The 27781-nt window shown below is 41.4% G+C and overlaps 2 protein-coding genes across 3 annotated transcripts in view; both read left to right on the top strand.

Annotated features, from left to right (window-relative positions):
• The first annotated feature begins 1576 nt into the window (after window positions 1-1576).
• amdhd2 (amidohydrolase domain containing 2) lies at window positions 1577-16734 on the top strand. Its single transcript, XM_080446581.1, has 12 exons — window positions 1577-1612; window positions 3018-3195; window positions 4863-4999; window positions 6356-6495; window positions 6785-6839; window positions 7944-8156; window positions 9177-9265; window positions 11429-11573; window positions 12296-12403; window positions 12922-12990; window positions 14726-14827; window positions 15847-16734. Exons 2-12 carry the CDS (start codon window positions 3113-3115, stop codon window positions 15918-15920), a joined length of 1215 nt encoding a protein of 404 aa, XP_080302707.1. The 5' UTR covers window positions 1577-1612; window positions 3018-3112; the 3' UTR covers window positions 15921-16734.
• A 2174-nt stretch (window positions 16735-18908) lies between these two features.
• Window positions 18909-27781, top strand: part of LOC308098282 (calpain-15-like) — a 34076-nt gene continuing 25203 nt past the window's right edge. For both annotated transcript variants that reach the window (XM_080446579.1, XM_080446580.1), the window contains exons 1-2: window positions 18909-18963; window positions 21373-21580. In XM_080446579.1, coding sequence (XP_080302705.1) covers window positions 21414-21580 — 167 coding nt within the window. In that variant the 5' untranslated portion in view covers window positions 18909-18963; window positions 21373-21413. The remainder of the gene's footprint in view (window positions 18964-21372; window positions 21581-27781) is intronic.

The following is a 27781-nucleotide window of genomic DNA, read 5'->3' as shown; positions in this document are numbered from 1 at the left end:
GTATCATGATTCATGATTAGTATCATGTCAGTGTCGTTGTCAGTGTCGTGGTCAGTACCATGTCAGTACCATGGTCAGTGTCATGTCAGTATCATGGTCAGTATCATGTCAGTATCATGGTCAGTACCATGGTATCATCATGGTCAGTATCATTTCAGTGTCATGGTCAGTATCATGGTCAGTAGGTCAGTATCATGGTCAGTGTCATGTCAGTATCATGGTCAGTATCATGGTCAGTGTCATGTCAATATCATGGTCAGTATCATGGTCAGTATCATTTCAGTGTCATGGTCAGTATCATGGTATCATCGATCATGGTCAGTATCATTTCAGTGTCATGGTCAGTATCATGTTAGTATCATTGTCAATATCATGGTCGGTATCATGGTCAGTATTATGGTCAGTATCATGTTAGTATCATGGTCGGTATCATGGTCAGTATTATGGTCAGTATCATTGTCAGTATCATGGTCGGTATCATGGTCAGTATTATGGTCAGTATCATTGTCAGTATCATGGTCGGTATCATGGTCAGTATTATGGTCAGTATCATGGTCAGTATCATTGTCAGTATCATGTTAGTATCATGGTCAGTATCATGGTCAGTATCATTGTCAGTATCATGTTAGTAGCATGGTCGGTATCATGGTCAGTATTATGGTCAGTATCATGGTCAGTATCATTGTCAGTATCATAGTATCATGGTCAGTATCATGGTCAGTATCATTGTCAGTATCATGTTAGTATCATGGTCGGTATCATGGTCGGTACCATGTCAGTATCATCAGTATCATGGCAGTATCATGGTATCATCATGGTCAGTGTCATGTCAGTATCATGTCAGTATCATGGTATCATGGTATCATCGTGGTCAGTATCATGGTATCATGATACTGACCATGATATGGAGACGCAACGCAAGGTGTTGCGAGCTTGTAGATCTGCTATTTTCACAATATTTATCTGGGGGGTCCCCAGTTCAAATATGACTATTTTGGGGGGTAGGCCACTGGGCTAGGCCACTGGGCTAGGCTAGATAAGTGATTCTCAACCGTAAAAGTCCGGAATTAAAAATGTACAGGTAAAAGTACAAAAGTATTGTATTGGTATCAAAATATACTTAAAGTACAAAAGTGGTCTGGGGACCACCAGTGGTCCTTGAGTGGGTTCCAGGGGGTCCCCAGCCAAATTAATAGTTAGAGACCAAATTGACCCTTATGTGTCTGTAACTCTGAGACAAATGGACCCTAACGGGTCCATTTGGTTCCCTTTGCACACTCTCAGAGTTAAATGAACACTAATGACAATGATACAGTGTAGATTTGGGACCCCCAAGAAATCAAAATGGTTTGAGTCCCTGGCATATCTTTTCAAATGGGGGTCCGTGGGCTAATATGTGTCAATTTGGGGGTCCTTGACGCGAAAAAGGTTGAAAACCACTGCTTTAACCAAGCCAAACTTTTATTTTGAAGTCAGAACTGGATGTTGTCTTTATATCGATAACACTCGACACTTCCTTCCTCGTGTTTTGGTTTGACCAGCTGACTAGCTCCGTTCTGTGTCACGTGACACCATCCGTTCCTTTTGATTAAGGAGGAACTGGTCTTATGGGGTAAGTAGGCTACTGTCTGTCTACCTGATAATAGCGACTTAGATCATCAAATATAATATTGGCATGTGCATCTGCAACTTTATCCTTATAAGTTATGACCTGTGCTGCACCCTTATAAGGACCTTAGAATGTGTAGATGGACTCTATTTAACTTCTAGCCTATACATAGTCGTGCGAAAATAGCCGATCTACAAGCTCATCACATTGCCTTGTGAGCTTGTAGATCTGCTATTTTAGAAAATAAAAATGGGGGGGGTGTCCCCAAAATAAGAGATGCCAGGGTTGGCCAGTGGTTAAAAGTAATAACGCAAAGTCACAAATTAATTAGTTTTACTCATAGGGTGCGTTCGGAAATTACGCACCGGAGCACACTCGCCTATTAGTTTGTATTGGCCAGTGCGCTCAGTGCTGTATTTTCGAACGCGCCCATAGTCTCCGACTCCATGAGATTGAATATTATTTAGATATGGGGTCAAAGTCAAGAACTGCACCTTACTGTGATAAGATTATCATCTTCCTATATGGGGCTTATCTGTGCTTGTTCAATTCATTACACCTCATATTTTATGGCATTCATAGGTCAATATATAACAGTGTTATAGTGGATACTGTGTGCATATACTTTGATAACAAGGCTGCCTGCTGACATCAGAAGCTCTTTCTCCCATCTTCCAGTGGTGGAAAGCAACTCATTTCTACTATTTACTAACTAATTACAATTTTGAGGTATGTTTTTACTTTAGTGGAGTATTTCCAATTTTCAATACTTTTACTTCTACTACTTCTACTTTTGTTTCTAGTTACTTTGTAGATTTAGATTTGACTACTAAACATGCACTAACCACTTAAGCTCTATATATATTTTGGCTATTTGAAAATAGACTAGTAGATCAGCTTTTTTCAAATGAATTTTATACATTTTGAAAACTTGAAATGGGACATTCTGCATAATGACTGATTATGCAGAATGTCCCATTTCAAGTTTTCAAAATGAGTACTTTTACTTTTGGTACTTTAAGTATATTCTGATGCCAATACTTTTGTACTTTTACTAAAGTAAATTCTGAATACCAGACTTGTAAAGGATTATTTCTACATTGTGGTATTGATACTTTTACTCAAGTACAAGATTGTAGTACTTCCACCACTGCCATCTTCCCACTAATCAATTGTACAGAATGCTATTAGATAGCATGTTGTTTTAGACCGATGCCGGCCCAGGTTCATTGTTTCTTTGAGACACTACATTGTACTATTTGCACTCTATTTATGTGACTACCTTGTTTATTGACTAGAGTTCTTGTTTACTCTGTTTACTTCGATCTAATCATTGTAAGTCGCTCTGGAGAACGGCGTCTGCTAAATGCCTAAATTGATTATTTCATCTGATTTGTATCATCTGAAGCAAGCGGACCAGAGCATTAATTCCACCACACCACTGAGTGGATCCACCTCCACTCTGAGGGAAAAGGTGAACTATTGGTCCCAGCCCACAGAAAGATGCCATCCAATAAATCCGTGTCTGACGCTCCGATCACCCAGTTTGTCAACTGCCAGATACTGAGAGACCACAAGCTCCAGAGGTACCGCACGCACAGACACGCACGCACGCATGTACACACGCACACAGATAGGGACTGAGGCACTGTACAGTGAAATAGCTCTGATTCAAATATATATATATATATATATATATATATATATATATATATATATATATATATATATATATATATATATTACCACTTTCAACCTGGTGTCTCTAATTTGGGCAAGCCATTATGGGTGAAAATGTTCCAAATGTTTTTGAGCTGGTAGATTGGCTATTTTCAAATAAAATAATTTGGCTCAAGTGGTTGATAGGCTATATATAAATCACTGACGTTTCAGTAGACAAATCGGCTCTTGTCAGGGTTGCACTGATAAATGAAGTATGACGAATGGTATATGAAAAATGAAGATTACTATAAGAAGACAGCTATAAATATGTTGTGAGTCCACACCACAACTGTAAGGACAACAACAGTGAACAATATCACTGGAATTACTTTCAGGGCGATTTCATGAACAATAGATACACTGACAGCCAGTCAAAATCCATCTCAATGTACAAGACATTTTACAGAACGTTATAGTTATTTGTGTAGTTATCATTCTTGGGGCTGGATGGCCCTTACAGTAAGTCTGTCACATATTAATAGGTGAATTCATAATACAAGTGAAAGCAAAAGAGTTCAAAACGATACTCCCCCCCTGTCTTTAGTCCTTATCATTCTTGGGGCTGGACGGCCTTTACAGTAAGTCTGTCACATATTTATAGGTGAATTCATAATGCAAGTGAAAGCAAAAGAGTTCCGTTGGGACTTCGGACGTGAAATAAGCCCAGCGCCCAAACCTTAAGAGCCGGTTGACACTAGTGCACAGTACTGCTCTGCACTCATTAGTCATGGTCCATCTATTTATTTGTACAGCATTAATCACTAATATAGTCTCAGAGGGCCTTACAGGGCTCACAAAAGAGGGGACTCCTGATAGGAGGACGGACAGGTGTGCCCTGCAATAGGTGCAGAGCGGCCAATATTCAAATTAATAACAAACAGAAGTATTAATTGCCTATGGTAGGGAAGGGATAGTGATATTAATAATGTATCGTACATTGATGATGACTTATAGCACAATGAGGGATATCAAAAGGTCAGCAAAGTTCCGAAAACGGTAAATGGTAAATTTACATTTATCCATCCACAGCGCTTTACAATGTGCCATGCAAGGCACCAACCTGCTCATCGGGGGCAGTTAGCGGTTCAGTGCCTTGCTCAAGGACACTTCGACACCAACCCAGGGGGAGCCGGTTAGAAAAGGCCACACAGTAAAATCTATTTTTTAAACAAACAAAAATTGCATTGTTTACTTCACCTCTCATACCAAATGTCTTGTAGTTATATTATTCTTAATAATAAACACAATTTGTAAAGAGAGATATACTGTAGTTATGGCAATGACTGAGACATACAGGTTGGAAATCAATGCCAGTGACAGCTGTGTAAGTGAACACGCGCAAGCACGCATGTGTGCCCGCAACTGGCCCTCATCAAGTCACCTTTCGCCCAATGTGGCCCTCACTCTGAAATGCGTTTGACACCCCTGCCCTAATGTCTGTGTCTGTGTCTGTGTCTGTGTCTGTGTCTGTGTCTGTGTCTGTGTCTGTGTCTGTGTCTGTGTCTGTGTGTGCGTGTGTGTGTGGCTGCAGAGAGGACCTGTGGGTCCGTGAGGGAAGGATTCTGGACCCAGCAAAGTTGTTCTTTGATGAACAGGCTTCTGCTGACCAGCGCGTCGACTGCGGAGGCTGCATCATCGCCCCGGGCTTCCTGGACCTCCAGATCAACGGTAACGGACCCGCACAATGAAACCCGTAAGGTTAAGGGTCCATTTGGTTGCATTTGTTGGTTGAATCCTGCTTCTGTTGGTTGAGTTAATGCTCTGTCACCAGACTTTCCACGGTACTTCCACAGTACCTGTGGAAAGCCTAGTTTCTGTTTACTAATAAGTTCATACTTCACGTACCAGTGGAAAGTCTAGTTCCTGTTTACTGTTTAACCCATTAAGACCGGGAACGCATCTGTGTTATTTTAAGATTTAAAATAACACAGCCCTAAAAGCCCTAAAATCCGTTCATTCTCTTGCAAGATTTTAAAATGACCTCAAATCATGGCTCCATCTTAACACTAACTGGTCTTAGTTAGACCCCTACCCCGGATAGCCCCCTCTGCTTTGGATTCTTCTCTCAGGGCACCTTCGTGTCCTATGTGTATTGCCGTATTTATAAGGATCAAATCTTTGTTTCATGGTTGTTTGTGCAGTGTGTTTGTATGTTGTCATATGTCATATGTCACCACAATGGAAACAAGCTACGGCTTTTTGTGTGTAGTCCACGTTGGCGTTTTATTAATGAATGACACTGTTTTTGAAACTGCCAATAAAGTATCCTATCCTATCCTCGTCCATTATAACGTACCATACTGTAAGTGCAAGTTAAAAACAAAGACGTCCCCTAGAATGGAGTTAGAAGAGGTGCTCGGGGATAGGTCATTACAAAATGGGGAACCTAGAATTCAAGGCAGGAAAGTCCCTTACAACTGTAATAACATATCTTTCATGATCTACCTGAGATTTAAACTCAGGTCACCCAGGGGACAGCTTATTTGAGCAGAGGCTTAAAGGCTAGGTTTTGACTATGATGCAATACCTCTTGTCAACCAGTAGGTGTCCTACCTGACCATGGGATATACATTTCTCAATAGAAGAGCAGGTAGACCAACTGCAACCACAGATGTTAGTTATTGTTTTAACATAACAGATGGGTCAAAATCATGTTTTATTCAGACAAAAAAGTTATGGATTGCAGACTGGTAAGGCCTTTTTGTTATTATATTTAACATATCTTAAAAGAGTGAAAATAGCTGCTCTACAAGCTCATTGTGACTCATTGTGAGCTTGTGGATCTGCTATTTTCACTACTTTTGTGTGACACTCTTGTATGATGAAGTAGGGCATTCATTTGCGGAAAAAAACATTACAAGTTGAAATATGGAGTGCAAGGTTTCTGCCTGACAGCAACAATATGGTATCTATTAGCGTGTCCTAGACCATGGGAAGAGTTTTAAATCCTCTGATTCTGTAGTGTTTACTCTTTTAAACTGTTGACTTACGGGAAACATTAACACAAGTATTTTGTCATCCTAGGAGGGTATGGCATTGACTTCTCTCAGGCTACCGATGACGTGAGCGATGGGGTGGCCTTTGTGGCCAAGAAGATCCTGGAGCACGGTGTCACATCCTTCTGTCCCACGCTGGTCACCTCTCCTCCTGCCGTCTACCACAAGGTACACCTTCATGACACTACTAGACAGAAAGTCTTTTAGTAAGGCCCTTATTAGTTGTCAACTCTCTTCCACATGTATAATCTATGATGCCAGCTCTTCAATTTAACCACTTAAGCCCTACTGTACGTATGTACTTTGTCGTCTGACGTTTATTGAAAATGGCTGATCTACTGTACAAGCTCGCAACGTGTCACTGTGCGATGTGTTGTGAGCTGGTAGATCGGCTACTTTCCCTACTTCTGAAAATATTTCAAATAGTTGATTTTGGTTTTATTTAATTTGATCCCAGGTCATACCTCAGGTCAAAGTTCAAAATGGAGGAACGGAAGGAGCTGGGATTCTGGGTAAGATGCTACTTTTACAGCTATATAGAACAGTGGTTCTCAAACGTTTTAATTTCAAGGACCACCAGTTTGGTATGCATTAGGCCACAGATCCCCCATCAAAAATTACAAATGCCCTTATGTGTCCATTTGGTTCCATTTGTACACTCTCTGAGTTACAGACCTGTAAAGGTCGTCGACTCGGTTCCTAACTACCAATCATCCCAGTTCCACTCCCTGCTGAACAGGGAAAAGGGAAGGGGGGCCTATAGACCCCTGGGGGACTCCGGCCAGCCAACTATATAGGGTGGTTAATTAATTTAAGTGTAGAGAGACAAGAAAGTGTGAGAGACATGATAGAAACCCTGATCTACAAGCGATCAAAGCTACGAATTGCTATGTGATTTATTATTGTGCTCTCTACCTTAACCTAGCTACCCAACAGACAGGAGTCAGGAAATAAGACAACAAAACCACTGTGTTGAAACGGTCATCAGAATTAATTGGGGCACAAAATAGACGCGGTGTGTGTGTGTGTGTGTGTGTGTGCATGCATGCACACCCACCTTGCGTGTGCATGCATGCACACCCACCTTGCGTGTGTAACATTGGCACGTGCCAGCCCTGTATTTGGGGAGTCTTGGCATGGAAAGGTTTGGAAACCCCCAGCCCTAGGGGATAAATTGACCATCAGCAGGAAATCTCTTGACACACATGGATTCGTGTCCACGACTGATTTCAGTCGTTTGGATTCCATAGAAGCCAGGATGTTGCGCAGCGAAAATAGCCGATCTACAAGCTCTCAGGCTTTTGGTTATTGGTTATTGTTTTAAGATTAGTGCATTTGAAGTGGTAAAATTTCATATAAAAGCAACAATTAAAGCCTCAATCTGTGATTTCTTCACCTGGCTGGTAGTATGTAGAACAGCAGGAACAATATTACAAAAAATAAATCATAATTTGTAGGCATGTAGCGAATCACTCAACTCACGACACGATTCGAATCACGACACTATGTTCACGATACGATTTTTCACGATTTATTTCACACAAAATTATTTTATAACCAAAAAAGAAAAACGCATCTCAAACCCTTTTCTCCATCTCCCTCTGCTTCTCCTGTAGGCTTCCATCTGGAGGGTCCGTTCATCAGCTTGGAGAAGAAAGGAGCCCACCCAGAGAAGTACCTGCGTTCCTTCCGGTCCGGAGGCGTCAGTGACCTGCTGGAGACCTACGGCAGCCTGGACAACGTCGCCATGGTGACACTGGCCCCCGAGCTGCAGGGCAGCGCCGTGGTGGTGAGGGAGCTGAGCCAGAGAGGCATCACTGTGTCCCTAGGTGAGCCTTTTCACGTTTTCTTGTACAGGATTTCCTCTATAGTCTGTAAGAATACTTTGAGGATTTTCTTACAGGGGCCCTCATCCAAGGTTACTTCGACTATGCATGCTCCTCATGGTACCACAACTAAGGCCTTAAAAACACGGCTCCAGACATCCCAAAACAAACTGGTAAGGCTACTCCTCGGCCTTAAACATACAACTCATCTAACCCCTGCTCATTTTGCTAGGGTCGGATGGCTCAGGGTAGAGGAGAGAGTACAGCAACTTGCAATGGGCCTGGTCTACAAGATACACCACCCATGTACCTGTCAAAATACTTCAAAAACGTAAATGAAGTCCACAATCACAACACCAGAGGCAGCTCCACTGATCACGTCCAGCCCAGATTTGGCACAAACAAGGGGTTGAATTCGTTCTCCTGCTATGCAACAAAAATGTGGAAAGAGTACCTTCATGTGGCTGCAATTCCAAACTGGCCCCTGTAAAAGTCATAACCTAGCTCCCCCCCACCCTCGAACTTTTTACTGTACATATTTCATGTTTTTCTTGTTTTTATTTTTAAACTGTTGATGTTCTGCATAGTAGTGTATATCTGTCTGTCATTTGATGTCACTATGAATTGAGTACAGAAGGACCCCAATTGAAACAAGCCATAGGCTTTAAAAAAAATATATATCCTATTTTAGTTGTATTTGAACTGTACTTTCATGTGCTTTTTTCTGCAAACTTCTAAATAAAGTATTCAATCAATCAATCTACATAAGATACTAGCACCTCCATGGATGTCAGCCCATAATTATGTGTTTATATGTAGGTTTATATGTAAAAGCTTAAGCTTTAATCTAGGGCTGCAACTATCGATTATTTTCTTTCTACATTTTGATACCAATACTTTTGTACTTTTAATCAAGTACATTTTTAATTCCAGACTTTTGCTTGTAACAGAGTACTTCTACATTGCAGTATCGATACTTTTACTTAAGTAAAACTTTTGAGTACTTTTCCCACCACTGTGTAGGACACTCGGTGGCCAACCTGTCCCAAGCTGAGGATGCTGTTAAGAATGGAGCCTCCTCCATCACACATCTCTTCAACGCCATGAATGCCGTGAGTCCCATCTAGTCCTCCTGTGTGCTGTGTGTCTGAAATAAAATCGAATTAATGTAGAGTAGAGCCCGACCGATTATATCGGGGTCCGTGGCCTGATGCATATCGCTGTTGTCCGGCAGAAACCTCTTATGTCCATATTCTAACTTTTTGTGTTTTTTCGTAACTAAACGGCCTACTTGATCACACTACAGCGTCGCACAAAAGCATCGAAAGTAGCAGAGCCGCCGGCGCCCGCTTGCCTAGCGGTCCAGGTGCATACCACATAGGCTCTTATGCAGTCTGACAGTGTGTCGCAGGTTCGAATCCCGACCTGTCTCTCTCTCCCTGTTTCCTGTCAATTCCCACTGGTACTATCAATAAAGGCAACAAAAAAGTTGAGGATCCGTAAGCCCGAAAAGTTGTGAGAAGCGACACATTTTGAGCTTGTCGATCTGCTACTTTTGAATTTGGGGGGGGGTGCTTGAAATGAAACATTTGAGAATCGCTGCTATAGTAGCTGGATGTCAGATTTGTTTTGAGGTAATAATAATAATAAACTTTATTTATATAGCACTTTTCAAAAACAGGTTTACAAAGTGCTTAACAATACAAATACAATACATACACAGGGAATATAAAGGCAATTCAATAATGTAAAATGTAAAAACAAAGGAACCATACAAAAATAATAAGACCAAAAATAAGAGTGAAAGCAGAGAAATAGCTGACTATTCCTTCTAGCTAAAGGCCATTCTAAAGTAATGAGTTTTTAAAAGGTTTTTAAAAGTGGACACCGAAGTGGCCTGTCTAATTTGCAGGGGGAGTTGGTTCCACAGAAATGGAGCCCTAGCAGCGAACGCCCTGTCACCTTCTGTCACAAGGTTTGTCTGGGGGGGGACAAGTAAAAGTTTGTGTGCTGATCTAAGATTGCAGGTGGGTTTGTGGGGAGACAGGAGGTCAAAAATATAAATAGGAGCAAGTCCGTTCAGTGCTTTAAAAACAAACAATGAAATTTTAAAATCAATTCTAAACGCCACTGGTAGCCAGTGCAGTGAAGCAAGAACAGGGGTGATGTGGTCATACCTCCTGGTTCTTGTAAGAACTCTAGCTGCTGTGTTCTGAATTAGTTGAAGGCGATTGATTGATTTTTTGGGGAGTCCAGAAAAAAGTGAATTACAGTAGTCCAAGTGGTTAGTGACAAAGGCATGAATAATGGTTTGTGCGTCGCTAAATGAGATGAAAGATCTGATTTTTGAAATATTCCTAATTTGGAAAATGGCTGTTTTTGCAATGTTGGAAAAATGCTTTGTGAAGTTTAGGTCTGAGTCAAATAGGACTCCCAGGTTCCTTGCTTCATGGGTGCACTGTAACCCCTGTGTGTGTAATAGCTGGGTTACCATGTCTCTACGGGTTTTTGGTCCAAACACAATAATTTCTGTTTTGTCATTGTTTAGCATAAGATAGTTATTTGACATCCAGGATTTTATGGCAGAAAGACAGGCAATCAAAGGGGAGACAAGAGAAACCGGAGAAACTGTGGCAGGGTCTGATGGGTCTAAGGAAAAATAAATTTGTGTGTCGTCAGCATAAAAATGGAAGGAGACATTAAAATTGCGAATGACTAGGCCTAAAGGAAGAAGATAAATACAAAATAATAACGGACCAAGGATTGACCCTTGGGGGACGCCACAAGTGACATCTGCATGGCTAGAGGACGCATCGCCAACTGAGACCGTGAAGGTTCTGTCGCTCAGGTAGGACCTAAACCAGTCCAGTGCAGACCCAGTCAGACCCACCCAGTTTTCTAGTCTGTCCAGTAGAATATTGTGGTCTATCGTGTCGAAGGCAGCGGAAAGGTCAAGTAACATCAACACAGTACAGGAGCCAGCATCTGTGTTCATCCTGATGTCACTTAAAACCTTCAGAAGTGCAGTCTCTGTACTGTGGTGTGTTCTAAAACCAGACTGAAACATTTCAAAAAGTGAGTTGTCGTTTAAAAAAGTTAAAAGTTGAGAATAAACCACTTTCTCTAGTGCTTTGGAGAGAAAGGGTAATTTCGAAATTGGTCTGAAATTGTTAAAATTGGAGATGTCAAGGTTTGATTTTTTCAACAGGGGGAGGTAGCGGTGGACTTCTTATGATACGTTATTGGTTTTTGTCTGTCATGGTGTCGTCATGCAGTTCCATCATCGTGACCCAGGTATAGTGGGTCTGCTGACCAGCGACCAGATCCCTGCTGGCAGGACGGTGTACTACGGCATGATCGCAGACGGAATCCACACCAACCCCGCCGCGCTGCGCATCGCCCACAGAGCGCACCCTAGTGGTCAGTATATATTTTTTTACTCTATTCTGAACTCCCACCTTTGGAATGAACTGAAACAGATGTGGCCTCGATGTTACCCTAGTAAACGTATAGCTACGTGGAGCGCTGCTTGAAAACTGATGCGTGGCTTTATATCGGAATGTAAAATCACACTACCGGTAACTGTTGGATTTATTCATTTCTAACTCCTGAGAGTGTACAAAACGTAACCAAAATTATTTAGCCGAGCAACACGACGGACACGTTTCAGCCTTCAACAGCGTACACTGATGATGAAGGCCGGGTGCTGAAACGCATCCGTCGTATTGCTCGGCCGGGCAAATAAACTTAGTAAAGGACTTTACTGAGTGCAGGTGATAAGAAGAAGCCTTTATGTCACGCATACTGGAGGAGATATGTGGTTGTCTGTGCTCAGGGCCAACTGTAGGACTAGCAGGGACAAGGGACTGAAATACACAGGGAATCAGGAATTGGCGTAACAACTTTATTGGGAGAAAAATAATGAGTACATAACGATTGTCCAAGAAAAAAAGAACAACTAAAGTGCTGGTGTTGCTCTGGTGTTAAAATAGCCGATGTACAAGCTCACAACGCATCGCCACGCGACGCGTTTTGTGAGCTTTTTTCTCAGCTTGACTCAGGGAAACAAGGGACAAATGGATAACTAAGGATTTTACTGTTAGTACATGAATAAATGTGAGTTTTGGGGTTTTGTGCTTCAGGTCTGGTGTTGGTGACAGATGCCATCACAGCCATGGGTCTTCCACCTGGACGTCACACACTGGGACAGCAGGTCCTGGAGATACAGGGGCTCCACGCCTACGTAGCAGGTCCCAAAACTGTCACCATCGAGTGTTTAATTAGTTTTCTTTCACCATTGGACATTTGTCACTGTGTTGGTTGGTGGCTGGGTATCTGAAGCGCCATTACGGTTAGCCTAAAGATAACTATTAGCAATTAGCATAATTGATAGAATATTAAAGTGTAGATTTTAAGCTTTCAGATGATGTCATGACATTGAAAACATTGAAATATGAACATAGTTGAAGAATAATATACTTATTTGAATGTTGTTAAACCTCAAAATCAAGAAGCTGAGGAAAAAGCCTGTCAAAGATGTGTGTTTTCTGACAGCTCTTACAGAAGTTACTAGTTTAAGGAGAAATTATACGTTTTTTTAAATTTTATTATCCTAAAACGATTGTTGTACAGGCACCACTGACTGTAATCTCACCAGCTCGGTTACCAAATGAAATGGATACAGGAGACTGTATTGTTTCATTCAGTGGGTTTATAGTTATACTGAGCAGTACTTTATCTGGATGCTGAACATGGTGTCCCATTTTAGGTACCACGACGCTCAGCGGAAGTATAGCCACCATGGATATGTGTGTAAGACACTTCAAACAAGCTTCAGGTGAGTCCTACAATATAGTGTTTTGTATTTGTTCCATGATATGTATTATTGTGTAATTTTTATGCCATGTTGTTGAATTGAATACATAGGACCACAATGGAAACGAGTCCCCTGGACTTTTTTTGTGTCATCCTTTTAGCCTAAATGTCTGACTAATAAAGTATTCAATCAATCAATCAATCACAAAATGTTCTCAGAGAAATCCATACGAATGAATACTTTTGGTTCCATAATGAGTGTATTATACCAGATTTATCCTTGGCTTCACACTGTGTCACGCACTGCAAATAGCTAGCCAAGAATAGCGTCCCATTGCGACACTTTGTGAGCTTGCAGATGTAGATTGGCTATTTTCGGTGTGCGACACTAACCTCCCTCCCAGCCTTTTCTCATCTCACGAGGAGAAAAGCCTGGCAACAACCTATTAAGGCAGAAAGTGTGACTGTGTTAATAGGGCGGGACTTCCGTTGAATGTACTTCCCCTGAAAGCTGTCCTTTTCAACCAATCACAACACTGGTTTCATGCCCGGCGAATGTAAAACATAAAACAGATCTGCAAAACATCAATGTAACTTCCTTGTGTGGTACTTCCGCTTAGATACTCTGAGTAGCAGGTCTTGCCCAGCATGGTGCAACACTGGCGCACAACCAAGTATAAATCAGGCATTATCTTATCTTCATCTATCAGTGAAGAGAGACACAAAAGGGTAGACAAAGATAATGGCATTATAGCATATTGGTTGTTAAGCTACAATTCAAGACTTATTTGAATGAATTTCAAATAAATAGGCAGGAAATTTTTTTTTTAGACTTAATGACTGCAATAGACTTCAAATCTAGTGCACTGACCACATGCTCGTTGAGAATCATTCAACTGTGGTTCGTGGCATGTCTTGTCTCACCCTTTCTTGTCTCTCAACACTTCGTCTTCTGTCTAAAACAAATACGTGAAAAATCCCCAACGGAATCACTTAAGCTACCATCAGAATACAATCTTATTTTAACCAATCTGTATGGTAGACAGGTAGAGTATGTTATTACAATATAACTGGTATATCTGCAGTGGTCGGAGGTGGTCTGTCTCCCTACTTTGATGCGTGTACACAAGTTCCACTGCAGGTGGGCTCCGCTGCGCTCATTTTGGTTAACTCAATGTCCTGTGTATGTACAAGGTTTTGCAACAAAATGCATGACTTTTTAAATCACCTGACTGAGTGCATGAGTCATGCACGCCGGCAAGTGTGGTGTACGAGTTGGCAAGCCATGGCTGGATGGAATAGGTTATCATCATGTGTACCAAAATCAGCGCCCCCTCCACTGTCCCTCTGTGTGTCCCAGCGGCAAGGGCCAGGGTTTTGAGCTGAACCCCGGTGGAAATCACTTTAACGTGGATTGGACCAGAGACGCATCACCATCTTTTCTTTATTGTAGTTCGGGCATCGTTGCAATTACCTCTTTCCGTCGGGAATGACACAGAACTAATAGTTTGTATATAGCGTCAACAGATGTTTTTTATATCTTATATCGTGTGTACTGCGTACATGTGCGTGCGAAAATGTTATATACCAGTACACAAGATGTGTGTGTGTGTGTGTGTGTGTGTGTGTGTGTGTGTGTGTGTGTGTGTGTGTGTGTGTGTGTGTGTGTGTGTGTGTGTGTGTGTGTGTGTGTGTGTGTGTGTGTGTGTGTGTGTGTGTGTGTGTGTGTGTGTGTGTGTGTGTGCTCGCACTGACAGGCTGCAGTATACAGTATGCTCTGGAAGCAGCCTCGCTTCACCCTGCTCAGCTACTGGGCATCAGCGACCGGAAGGGAACCCTCGATTACGGCACAGACGCAGGTGATCATTCACTACAGGGATTCTCAACCTTTTTCATTTCAGGGAACCCCAGTTTGATGTGCATTAGGCTACAGACCCCCATTAGATATCATTCTTCATCTCTGGGACCCCAACCTACACTGTAAAAATCCTCAGTGTTTATATCAAAATGGACCCCTACATTTTTGGTTCCGTTTGTATACTCTCAGCTTCCCTCCCCCGAACACGGGTGTTTGTATAGACACTCGTCAAAGGATTATAATTTTATTTGCCGATTAATTGTCACACAAATACTTGTGAATAATGATGTAATTGTCCTTTTGGCATTGAACATCGGAATGTATAAATAAAAATTGCATTTCTGTTTGCCTTGTAGGCCGTGTAAGCAAAAAAGGCAGATGTACTATAAATAACTGTGTGAACTAAGTGAGCGGTACCAATAATCAAAATTAATAATTTACTAATGGCCAAAACAGGCCATGTACTTAAAAATGTTTCAAAGATTTTGAAAAATTGCTAACAATAACAATAAAGTTTGGACATTTTCTTTAATGTTTTTCCCCGGGGGGAAGCAGGGGCTGCTTTTCGCTGTTGTACGGACAGCAGTTGAAACGCAGTCACTGATTGGCCCGGTCATTTTCTGATTTGTCATACTCTCTGCCTATGGGCCGAAGTCCAGACTGATACCGTGGAGGAACGTGTGAGTGAATCCACGTGATCAGTCTGGCAATGCCAGGCTACTAAATAGGGACATCAAGTGGTTTACAGAGAGTGGGAAACATAATAATGATGGAAATATTACATTTCTGTTCATTTCATCCAGTTTTAATACAGATGAATGGAAACGTTTCTAACGATAATGCAATTATGTAATATATTGTGACAGACCTAGTAACAAATGGATAAGTTAACACTGAGGATTTTACTGTGTGACTCTTTTACCAGCAGTATGTTCGGTTTTCTGTGTTCATTCCTGATTTAAGTTGACAGTCAGAGTTTTGCGGTGAGTATACAAACAAAACATCTACCCTTCTTCACAGACCTCGTTTTGGTCGATGAAGACCTCAACATCAAGTCGACCTACATTTCCGGGGAGGAAGTCTGGAGAAAATGACCTTGGGTTTTGGTGGTTGTTGTCGACACTGTGATAAAGCGCACTCTTCCCAGCGCTCTCAGGGGATGCCGCCGCTGCCTCTGTCCCCCAGCAAAACACTCACAAGGAGACAGGGGAGTGGAGCCCTGTCTGTCTGTGACACCCCGAGTGCATCTTCTCCTACAGGAGGAATAAATGACTATCGTTGTTGTCGGGCAGAAACCTCTTATCTCCATATTTAAACTTTTTGTGTTTTTTCGTAAATTAACGCCCTACTTGATCATACTACAGCGTAGTGAAGCGTAGTAAACGCGGCGTGAAGCGACGCGTTTTGAGCTTGTAGATCTGCTGCTTTTGCTACTTTAGAATTTGAATCTTTTGGACATTATGAGGTTTCCACCCGACAGAGAAGATATGTTGATTTATACGCTTTTGTTTTTCTCCTCTCAGCTGTAATCAACTCTAACTATTAAGTGTCTGTAATTTTCAGACTATTATTAGATTCAAAGCTTGCTTCAACCACTTAAACCCTATACTTGGTTGACCAGATTCCCAAGGGCTCTATACTAACTAGTCCCCTTTTGTTTTCGCTCACTGAATAATTTCACCAAAAATCTATAAACCCACAATGCGTTGCGTTGTGTGCTTGTAGATCTGCTACTTGTGCCAAATTTCTGTCCCAGAATATGGATGCAATGGGTCTTTTAATGTGTATTTTTTTATTGCATGAATTAAATGTATGACGGAGATTGTGAAAGTTATGTTTTTTTACTTTTAATTAATATTCACATATGTAAATTATTTTAAATCAACCAATAAACGGTTTATTATCTCATTAGTTTAATCCACTATTAATTATCTTTGTTGTCTGTATTAATAGTGGAAACGTGCTATATAAATACAGTCCATTTACCATTTTGTGGGAGGGACAGTAGGCCTTTAGGTAACCGGAACGCTCGCCCCAAAACACACTCTCCCCCCATTTATTTCGCGGACCGTGAAATAAATGAAATTTTGTTTTATGAGGTTACGGTTAGGAATAATTCTAGGGTTAGGCATAGTTTTACTTACGTTACGTTTAGGAATAAGGTTAGGTTTAGGCATAGTTTTACTGAGGTTACGTTTAGGAATAAGGTTAGGTTTAGGCATAGTTTTACTGAGTTTACGTTTAGGAATAAGGTTAGGTTTAGGCATAGTTTTACTGAGTTTACGTTTAGGAATAAGGTTAGGTTTAGGCATAGTTTTACTGAGTTTACGTTTAGGAATAAGGTTAGATTTAGGCATAGTTTAGGTTACATTTAGGAATAAGGTTAGATTTAGGTAGGCATAGTTTTACTGAGGTTACGTTTAGGAATAAGGTTAGATTTAGGCATAGTTTTACTGAGGTTAGGTTTAGGAATAATGTTAGGTTCAGGCATAGTTTTACTGAGGTTACGTTTATGGTGGCGACGGAGGGTTAGGATTCGGGTCGCCGGATTTGACCAGGGGCGAGCGTCTTTAATTTAGAGTAGCCAATTTTTTCTTACTCCCTTTTTCTCCCCAATTTAGTCGGTATGCCAATTGATTCCTCCCCACACACATTTCTGTGTTGTCACTGCTGTTATATCCTACTGACTCACCTGCCAGTGAGGATTCGAGGAGCCCCCACCAGGAGGACGTAGAGCCTTCGTGCCACTCCTCCCATCCAACACTCCCTGCTGACAGGTGCCGCCCCCAGCCTGTAGGAGTATGTACTGTACATGCAATGACCAATATCACCCTCCTCGCCTGGCTTCCCTCCCTTGAACACAGGCCAATTGTGTTCGCATGACAAAGCTATATATATATATATATATATATATATATATATATATATATATACATATACATATATACACACACACACACACACACACACACACACACACACACACACACAGAGTAACTACAGGTACTACTGGGTATTCCCCCCAATAAAGTCTTATTTATATAGGCCTACCATTATTTATGTATTTATATTTGTATAATCTGAATCAAGTATGCTAAATATGTCAAACAAATGTAGTGGAATAAAAATATTCCTCAGTCTAAAATTGTAAAGTAGCAGAAATTGTAATGCTGAAGTCAAGTAGCCTATACTTTGACACAGTAGGCTGTACCTAAAAATGTACTCTACTTGAGTAAATGCACACTTCCCAGTAGTAGCCAACCACTGCAAGTGACTGGTGCGCCCAGTCTATTTTTTAAAACCTGTGTGATGTTCCAATGGGGTTTTGTGTAAAGTAAACCCCTCAAGACATCATCACAGGTTTAACAAATATGGTGTAAACGTCCCCCTCCGGCTCCCACACACACACACACACACACACACACACACACACACACACACACACACACACACACACACACACACACACACACACACACACACCAAACCAATCTCCACCAACACGTTTGACCAGCAGCAGCGACCGACCGCAAAGAGGGAATCCGATCCCGGCGTCATAGTGACACTAGCCTGTCTGTCTCTGCTTTGGCATGAAGAATAGAGGTCGTTTCAGGTTGGCCCGTTCCGATGCGAAATAAACTAACATTTATTTACCCCCCCCCCGGCACCCGTTCGTATTGGTCCTTATGAGACGGCATAGCTCTGGTCCATAGCGTTAGAAGGGGTTCTCCTTAACGCTATGGTACTTTCGAGCCGCTGCCCGCACACCCGCGATAGCGCAGCGGCCACAGCCTCTCGTCTTTAGTAAAAAATAAACAATACACTTTCGCTACTCATCAAAACGAAGACGGATTTAAGATATTGAAAGCCTAATTTCCTTAGTGGGAACACTCTGAGCCCCCCACCTCACGTCTAAAATACACTTTTTGGCCATTTTTAGTTGCTCCACTGCGCCCCCTACAGATCTTGTCAATAGAAAATCCCATCTACCCTATCTGTAGGGGGCGCAGTGGAGCAACTAAAACATTTTTCCATCCGGTGAAATATTAAAACCGTCCTAAATTCTAAGGCTTTATTCTAAGGGCAGCAGCAGCAGAAGAATGGACCAGCGGTGACGGTGCACATCAGGCGCTTCAAGTAATGCATCTATAGCACGTTTTTATATGTAACTCTATGATCTATAGCCTACATATTATATGGACTGCCGAGACATTATACTTCCTCGTTGAAAGGGTATTATTATAGCCGCGATCGGGGGGTAAGTGAACCATCTGAGACACTGTTTTATATAGTCCTTGACTGTAGTGCAGCCATGTGAGCGACCATCGGTGTAATGTAATCGCACATGAAGGCAGGGGTGGAAGAAGTACTCAGAGATTTTACTTAAGTAAAAGTAGCAATACCATAATATGAAATACCTAGTAAAAGGCCTGTGTTCAAAATGTTACTTGAGTAAAAGTACAAAAGTATTGGCATCAAAATGTACTTGAAGTACTAAAAGTAAAAGTACTCATTGTGCAGAATGTCCCTTGCCTTTTCACAGGTTCAAATTGTATACAAAATCTTTTGAAAATAGTAGATCTGCTGTGATGCATTGTGAGCTTGTAGATCTGCTATTTTCAATTGTGAGCTTGTAGATCTGCTATTTTCAAATGGCCGAATATATGGCTGAAGTGTTGGTTTGTGTCTTTTGTAATAATAATCAAAATCTACAAAGTAACTCAAGTTTTCAAATAATTGTAGTGGAGTAAAAGTACAATATGTTTCCTTTGAGATGTAGTGGAGTAGAGGTAAAGGTACTGGAAATTGGAAATACTCCAGTAAAGTAAAAAATACCTCAACATTGTACTTAAGTAGTACTTGAGTAAATGTACTCAGTTACTTTACAACACTGGTGTAATGTAATCACACATGCAGGCTTTACTGTACTTTACTGAAGTGTGTATTTGAAACTTATTGTATCATCAGCACCGCCGGCTGCATCTGCATTGATGTCGGTTAGTTACAGGCGGATGATGATGGTACACTAAAGACACGCTGCCACATGGAAATATCCAGCCTATTTTATACATATTATTCTGTATTAAACTTGCTTAAACACTCACTAAAGCAAGTGATGCATAATTGTTGAAGTGATAGGCTATAATTCACATTAGGTTTGTGTTGTGAGCGGTCTGATCTGGGGCTTATTGCACAGCCAAATCCTCAGTGTCACTTTAACTGACCGAGAGTGTACGAAGGGGTCCATTTGGTTCCTTTTGTACCCTCTCTCCGAGTTAAAGGAACACATGGTTTTTACAGTGGGAGTGACATCTCAAAGCTGGTGTGTGTAGGCTACCTTGCATTAATAGAGTGAATTTGGGTCCTTTCCTTACTCAAGGTCAAAACTGCAGTGAGAGCCCCCTCCCCTCCCACCAATACAGATGCAGCACTTGATCATTGAAACGGCAACCTTGGTGGCAATGTCACGTGCAAATATGTGCCTCTCACATTTCCATAAACCGCTTTATCTTTTTCACTGAGGATGTTTACCAAGATAAAAAATGTTACGGTATAATTGATCCTCCAATGCAGATTACACATCAGAAGCATTTTACGGAATAACATTAGTTTGGGGTCACCGGACACATTGATTGTGATATGGATTAATTTCCTTAATTGAGAGACCGGCTCAGTGGTCTTGTGGTTTTAGAGTGTTGTGCCCTGAGATTGGGAGGTCGGGGTTCAATCCCCGGTCCAAGTCGTACCAAAGACTATAAAAAATATAAAACCCATTGCCTCCCTGCTTGGCACTCAGCATCAATGGATGGGTCAGGTCCCTGTGACATACTATCGTCATGTCCAGGGGATGAACTTGTACATCAAGCCGCCTCATGCTACAGAAACAGGAGATAGGCACCTGACCTTTGGGCCACATCATGAGTCAGTTCCCAAGGCTACTTACTTACTTACTTACTTACTTACTTAATTACTAATTGAGAGATGTGGTGAAAGTATGGAGAATCATACATTAGCATTTGATTTCTGACATGGCTCTTGGAATGTAATTTCACTACACAGTCAAATTTAAAGGTAGGGTAAGTGATATTTTTTGGTACTGTTTTTGTTTTTGTTAAAAAGGTACTACTATATATTCTGATAGTAATCATTACTAAAGAGCGTTTGTTCAGTCACAGGGGTTTCTCCAGCTCTTTAGTAAACAGAATATAGTACATTTTCAGGAAGGTGACAACATTTAAGCCAATCAGGAGAGAGCACTGAAAATGCATTTTCTGTTTATTAAAGCGCTGGAGAGACATATGGGAGACTCCTTATACTGAACAAACACTCTATAGCAATGAGTACTATCAGAATATAGAGCTATTTAACTCATATTTTAACCAAAGTAAATCACTTACCCTACCTTTAAAAAAATAAATGGTAAAACATTTGGTAAAATGAACACTGATGATTTTACCGTGTACGGATATATGTTTCAGAATCCGATCCCTGTACCGGTGTCAGTACTACCTCACCTCAATGTAACTCTCCCTCTCTCTTTCGCAGCCTTTTCAGGCCCCGCTCGATCACGCCGTGCCATCGGCACCATGGGAAGCTCCACTTCCTCCCTGGTGGATGAGGCGGAGTTCGAACCGGCGGCGCCCCGCGGCCCCTCGCACCCGCCCTCGCCCGTCATGGGCTGTCTGAGGAGCAGCCAGAGCACCTTCATACCCCGACAGCTGGCCCGACCCCCCGTCAGACACAGAGAGCGAAGGTACAGTTAAAGCATGCATGTGTGCTCGTGTAACGGCCCACAATTTGAACCCACAGAGAGGGATGCTAAAGCCGAACATATTAACCACTAGCCTAAGAGGGAATCCCCCTTGGCCAGGGGAGATATTAGGCCTTTTTGGTCTTCAGGCAGAGGCTCTGAGTCACTCTGCTTCACTCACCCCTCTTTGACGTAAAGTGGTGTATCCAAGTACATTTACTCAAGTACTGCACTTAAGTACACTTTTGAGGAATTTTTGGGCGGTGAAACCGCCCCTATATGTGAGGTTTGGATATTTGCACACCAAATCCTGCGCTGTGATTGGCCACAAATGTACCCCCCTAACCCTGCACCGTGATTGGCCAATCACAGTCTATTCAGGACTGTGATTGGCTAGGGAAACATGACACATGTGCATAGCCCTATAAATAGGACCATAACTTTAAAAAAAACATAATTTTGTTTTTTTAAAGTTATGGTTTCTTCCATCACTTCTTCCATCACTTCTTCCATCACTGTGATGACCACTGTGACCACACCGCCCACTTCACACTGGGTGTGATTTTTACTTTACTGGGAGTATTTCCCATTTTCAATACTTTTACTCCACTACATCTCAGAGGCAAATATTATTCTCCATTCTTTTACTCCACTACAATTATTTGAAAAAAAAAGTTACTTTGCAGATATAAATTATTATATTATAAAACACACATTAACCACTTCAGCCCTATTTTATACATAGGCTATTTGAAAATAGACGATCTACAAGCTCACAACGCGTCGCATCACGACGCGTTGTGAGCTTGTAGATCTGCTATTTTCAAACATTTGAGTACTTTTCCTTTTGGTACTTTAAGTATAGTTTGATGCCAATACTTTTGTACTTTTACTCAGGTAACATTTTGAACACAGGTCTTTTACTTGTAACAGAGTACTTCTACACTGTGGTATTGATACTTTTACCTAAGTAAAATAAATGCACTACGTTTTCCACCTCTGGTTGCGGCACCAATGTAGCTCCTGGGATTTGAACACGGTTCTCCTGTGCGGGAAGGGACACTGAAGCCAAACAAACTGGGGGTCCTTGAATTAAATAAAAGGCTAGGAATCACCGGTCTAGCTCCATCACATGAGGCCTATAGAGGCCTCCTAGCATAACCTAAAGTCAAATCTAGGTCTGGTGAGGGTGCTTTTGGTCTCTGTGAACCTACTGTACTCTTTGGAACAAATGACATAATGACCTGACATCTGTGTTAACTGTGTCCTCGTTTAAAATTAAAGGTAGGGTAAGTGATTTTCTTTGGTAAAAACAAGTGTTAAATAGCTCTACATTCTGATAGTACTCATTGCTATAGAGTGTTTGTTCAGTAACATGAGTCTCCATGTCTCTCAAGCTCTATATTCAACAGAAAATGCATTTTCAGGTCAGCATAGCACTTTTATCCAATCAGGATAGAGAACTCAGTCAGGGAACAGATTAAACAAGTGGAATTAGAAGTGATGGCACCTAGAAATGAGCAGACACAATTGGAACTGGAACACTATAAAAGGGTACTCTCTCCTGATTGGCTGAGATTTTGTCACCTACATGAAAATGTATTTACTGTTTATTAAAGAGCTGGAGAGACAGGGAGACTCCTGAACAAACACTCTATAGTCATGAGTACTATCAGAATATAGTGCTTTAACCCTTCAACAAAAAAACTTTTGTTTTAACCAAAAAATATCACGTACCCTACCTTTAAACGCTTAAGACCTTTCTGTTCTCCCAGGCCTTTGATGTTTAGAGTGTGTGCTTGTGTGTATGTGTCTGCGTGTTGTTGTTTTTCCTAACCTTTATTTACCCAGGACAGGTAATGGTATACTGAGAGCACGAGTGCACTTTTTCCAGCAACGCCCTGCACTCACTCACGCACGCACGCACGCACGCACGCACGCACGCACGCACGCACGCACGCACGCACGCACGCACGCACACATTAACACCTTGGAACTGCCCAGTGCAACCACAGTCTTGTACTCTGTTGACCATTGACCAGCTCCACTGGAGCAGTTTGGGGTTCAATGCCTTGCTCAAGGGCACTTCCGCGGTGTTGGGGGGAGGGGATCGAACCGGGAACTTTTCAGTCACTAACACGCCTCTCTAACCGCTGCCACCGCTGCACTCCTGTGTGCGCCTGAGTGTGTGCATGTGTGCATGCATGTGTGTGCATGTGTGTGTGACAAGCCACATTGGGAGGAATATCACAATCAATTCTATGGTACTACTGTGTGCGTGTGGGTGTGCGTGTGTGCAGTTAGCAGACACTATGTAGGCATGTGTTAGTTGCAACATGCGTGTGGGCGCGCGGGGGGGGGGGGGTTATGTGGATGAGTGGGGTTTTTAAATGCGTACTGTATGTGCAGTGGTATAAAGTAACAAAGTACATTTACTCAAGTACTGCACTTAACTACAACTTTGAGGTATTTTTACTTTACTGGAGTACTTTTACTTCTACTCCACTATTCAGAGGCAAATATTATACTTTTACTCCACTACAATTATTTGAAAACTTTAGTTACTAGTTACTTTGTAGATACATTAACCACTTCAACCCTATATACATTTCGGCCAAATAGACGATCTACAAGCTCACAATGCGTCGCAATGTGACACATTGTGAGCTTAATTGTAGATCTGCTATTTTCAAAAGATTTTTATACATTTGAAAACTTGAGTACTTTCTACTTTTGGTACATTTTGATACCAATGCCTTTGTACTTTTACTCAAGTACATTTTTAATTCAGGACTTTTACTTGTAACAGAGTATTTCTACATTGCAGTATTGATACTTTTACTAAATTTGAGTACTTTTTCCACCACTGTGTATGTGTGGGAGGTTAGGTGGGAGGTTAGGTCACTATATTTTTGCTACTTTGGTGCATTTTGCTACCACTGTTGTATTTGAAAGTGAAGTGCATTGCGTTTGTGCTGCAATGCGTTGTGAGTTGTAGATCTGCGATCTTTGGTGGGCGACCTCGGTGCACAACTAAATATAAATCTAGCTTTTGTTCTCTCTAAGCCAGTGGTTCTCAAACATTTTCGTGTCAAGGAAGATGTTTTGAAAATAGCTTATACCTACAATAGCTGTATATAGGGTTACAGTGATTAAACTGATTTTGATGCTATATAAAGTTATTTGCTCCCAAGGACCCCTGGGGGTCCTCAGACCCCACTTTGAGAACCACTGCTATAAGCAAGCATCTGAGAACGAGATGACACCAAGACAGTATCACATGACATGATCTGAAGATTGCTAAACACACAGAAAGAATATAATACCTCTTTGCACAAGCCATATCACTGTGACTGGAAGATATGTGAGTAATAATTGATACAGAAGTGATCAATATAGGATATGAATATAGGAATAGATGAGGACATGATGTTCTAACAAGCTGTGAGTTGAGAGTACTGTAGTTGTACTTCTGTAGTGACATCTTGTACACTTGGACCTCTTGATAAACAAGGAAGAGCACATGTGCAGTACTCTCTATGTCTGCATATGCTGTGTATACATGTACATGATACATAGATCAACCACTTTCAACCTGACGTCCCTATATTGCTATTATAGGCAAAGATGTTCAAAAATGTTCAAAAACATTTTCAAACATTTCCCAACAACATTCTAACATTTTCCAAAGAAAATCCAAAATATTCCCTAAAAAATCTAAAATGTAAAAAAAAAATCAAGTTGATCACAAAAATGTTCTATACATTTTCACATAATGTTTCTTCTGTTAGTTTTAGATTTAGTCTTAGGTTCAGTTAACTAAAATAATAACCCTGATAGGAGAGCGCCCCAAAAGTGTCTGAGTTTCTGTCTGTGTGATTACAATCATTGCAAAGTAGCAGGAATGGATTAAAGATTTTGTAATTCATTTCCGTGTATAGCAATCTATTTCTGGCACAACATGTGTTCCTAGTAGGGACATCCCCGTCTCCCAGAGTGTCCCCCAGCAATATATTTGTCCCATTCATCTATGTCCTCGAACGTGCCACCTCAGCATAATATCGTCTCTGTCGGGTGGAAACTCCATTATGTCCAAAACTGTTACTTTTTAGGATTCAAATTCTGGTTGAAAAAGGACTTCCGCACACCCAGTCAGTTTAACCCATTAAGACCGGGAAAGCATCTGCCATTTTAGATTTTAACCACTTTAACCATTATTTTATACTTTGGCTATTCAAAAATAGCAGATCTACAAGCTCATAGCGCGGCACGTGGCACCGAGCGCGGCACTCTGAGCTTATAGATCTGCTGTTTTTGAAAAATTGTGAAAATCTTTGAATATATATTATATATGTTCTTAAAGCGAACATTTGTAACTCAAATCTTTGCTTCTGGGGGTCCCTGGAACAAAAAAGTTGACATGAAAAAGTTTAAGAACCACTGATCAAAAAAGGATTTAGAAAACATGTGTAGAATCCTCAGAAGCAAAGATTTGAGTTACAAATGTTTGCTTTAAAAATATGTATTCAAAGATTTGCACACATTTTCACTATTTCACATTTTACTAAGTGTTTTCTGAAAAACGTATGTTGCTTTATATATAGCTAAAATCTAAAATGAGTCTGACACAGATGCTTTCCCGGTTTTAATGGGTTAAACACGAAGTCCAATCTATACTCTGCCGTACAAGGGTGTTGCACGGCGAAAATAGCCGATGTGCAAGCTCACAGTGAGTCGCATCGTGACTCCGTTGCAGCATGACACCGGTGTACGGTGGAGTATAAATGATAGCATAATATAGGCCGAGGCTAGTTTTGAGAACTTCTGCCTATAATGACATGCCAAAAATAGGGACGGCAATTAGCACAGGATTTTCACAGTGTAGGCATCTCTCAGTTTGACTCCTGTTTGAAGAAGAAGCAGGGCCAGCTGTGTTTTGACAAACATCTGCTGCCTTTCATAGCTCATTCAGAGAGAGAGAGAGACAGAGAGAGAGAGAGATAGAGAGAGCATTCTCTACAGGTGCATTGAGGCGGTAATGTGGCGTCTGAGTCTGAATGGAGGAGATCAATCGTTTTCGACATTAGCTGCACATATGAGGATTTCCATAACCTTTTTGTGTTTTTTCGTAAATGAAGACCCTACTTGATTATACAACAGCGTCACACAAAAGCATCCAGCACCCATCTACACCAAGAACGATAACTATATAGATAACTATAACAACAATGATGTGAGCATCCTCACTGATTGAACCATAACGTTCGGTAAACGTGTTGAACAAGACGCCCTGTAAATTTGTCTGTCAGTCTTTCTATCGTTCATCAAATCACTCTGAAAGTGATCCCAGCAATATTGTTCACCACTGACGTTGATGTGGTGTGGACTAGCTGCCATGCACTTGAGTTACAGTGATTTATTAAATGGCATATTTATAGTTATTATTATACTTAACGTTCTTGGTGTACTGTGAGCGGCTCTTTACACATACCAAAATGTAAGATCATTATCGTTGTTTGGTTCAACGCCGGTATTGAAATTTAATTACTTGCGCTGGTTCCGATATCACTAGTGTCTAACGCACAACAGCGTCTCTCTCTGATAAACTCTATCCTGCATCCTGTAATATACTCTGGGTCTTTTCCGCTGCCTCTGCCCTTTTCTGCAACTGTAACTGCTCTGGTGCCATGCAGGAGTCAGGTTACTCACTGACAGGAAACCTAAAACCACTGGGGAATCCCTGATCATTGCCTCACTGCCTTTAAGTGTATTCTTTATAGTCTGGTACAAGCAATCCGTCCTGTGTCAGCAAAAAGGGGAGATTGTCAGAGAGGACTCAGTTCTCTAATCATTACTGCGTCTCTGCCAGCCGAAGGTGGGCCGAGAGATTATGTTTTCACCCCTGTGTGCCTGTCTGTCTTTTCCGTCTGTCTGCCTGTCTGCCTGTATTCGGCGCTAATCTCAAAGACCAAACCTTTTGCGCACACTGCCAGTAGGCCAAGGCACTCCAACAACTATGTAATATGTTAACGTTTAACATTTCTTGAATATTTCCGTTCCTCCAGACTACAATTGTTAGGAGAGGCCCGTGATGTGCCCTCTTATACGGAAGTGCTTCTATTAGCTACACATGCAGGTCTGTGTACGTGGGTGGTGACGTCATGACCTCTACCTTTAGTTTAGAGTTACAAGCTCCTGGGCGAC

Source organism: Gymnoscopelus braueri, assembly GCF_963280865.1.
Source record: "Gymnoscopelus braueri genome assembly, chromosome: 13".
In the NCBI taxonomy this organism is placed as follows: Eukaryota; Metazoa; Chordata; class Actinopteri; order Myctophiformes; family Myctophidae; genus Gymnoscopelus; species Gymnoscopelus braueri.
Note: the sequence above shows the minus strand (reverse complement) of the source record. Positions and strands in the feature narration are given on the sequence as shown.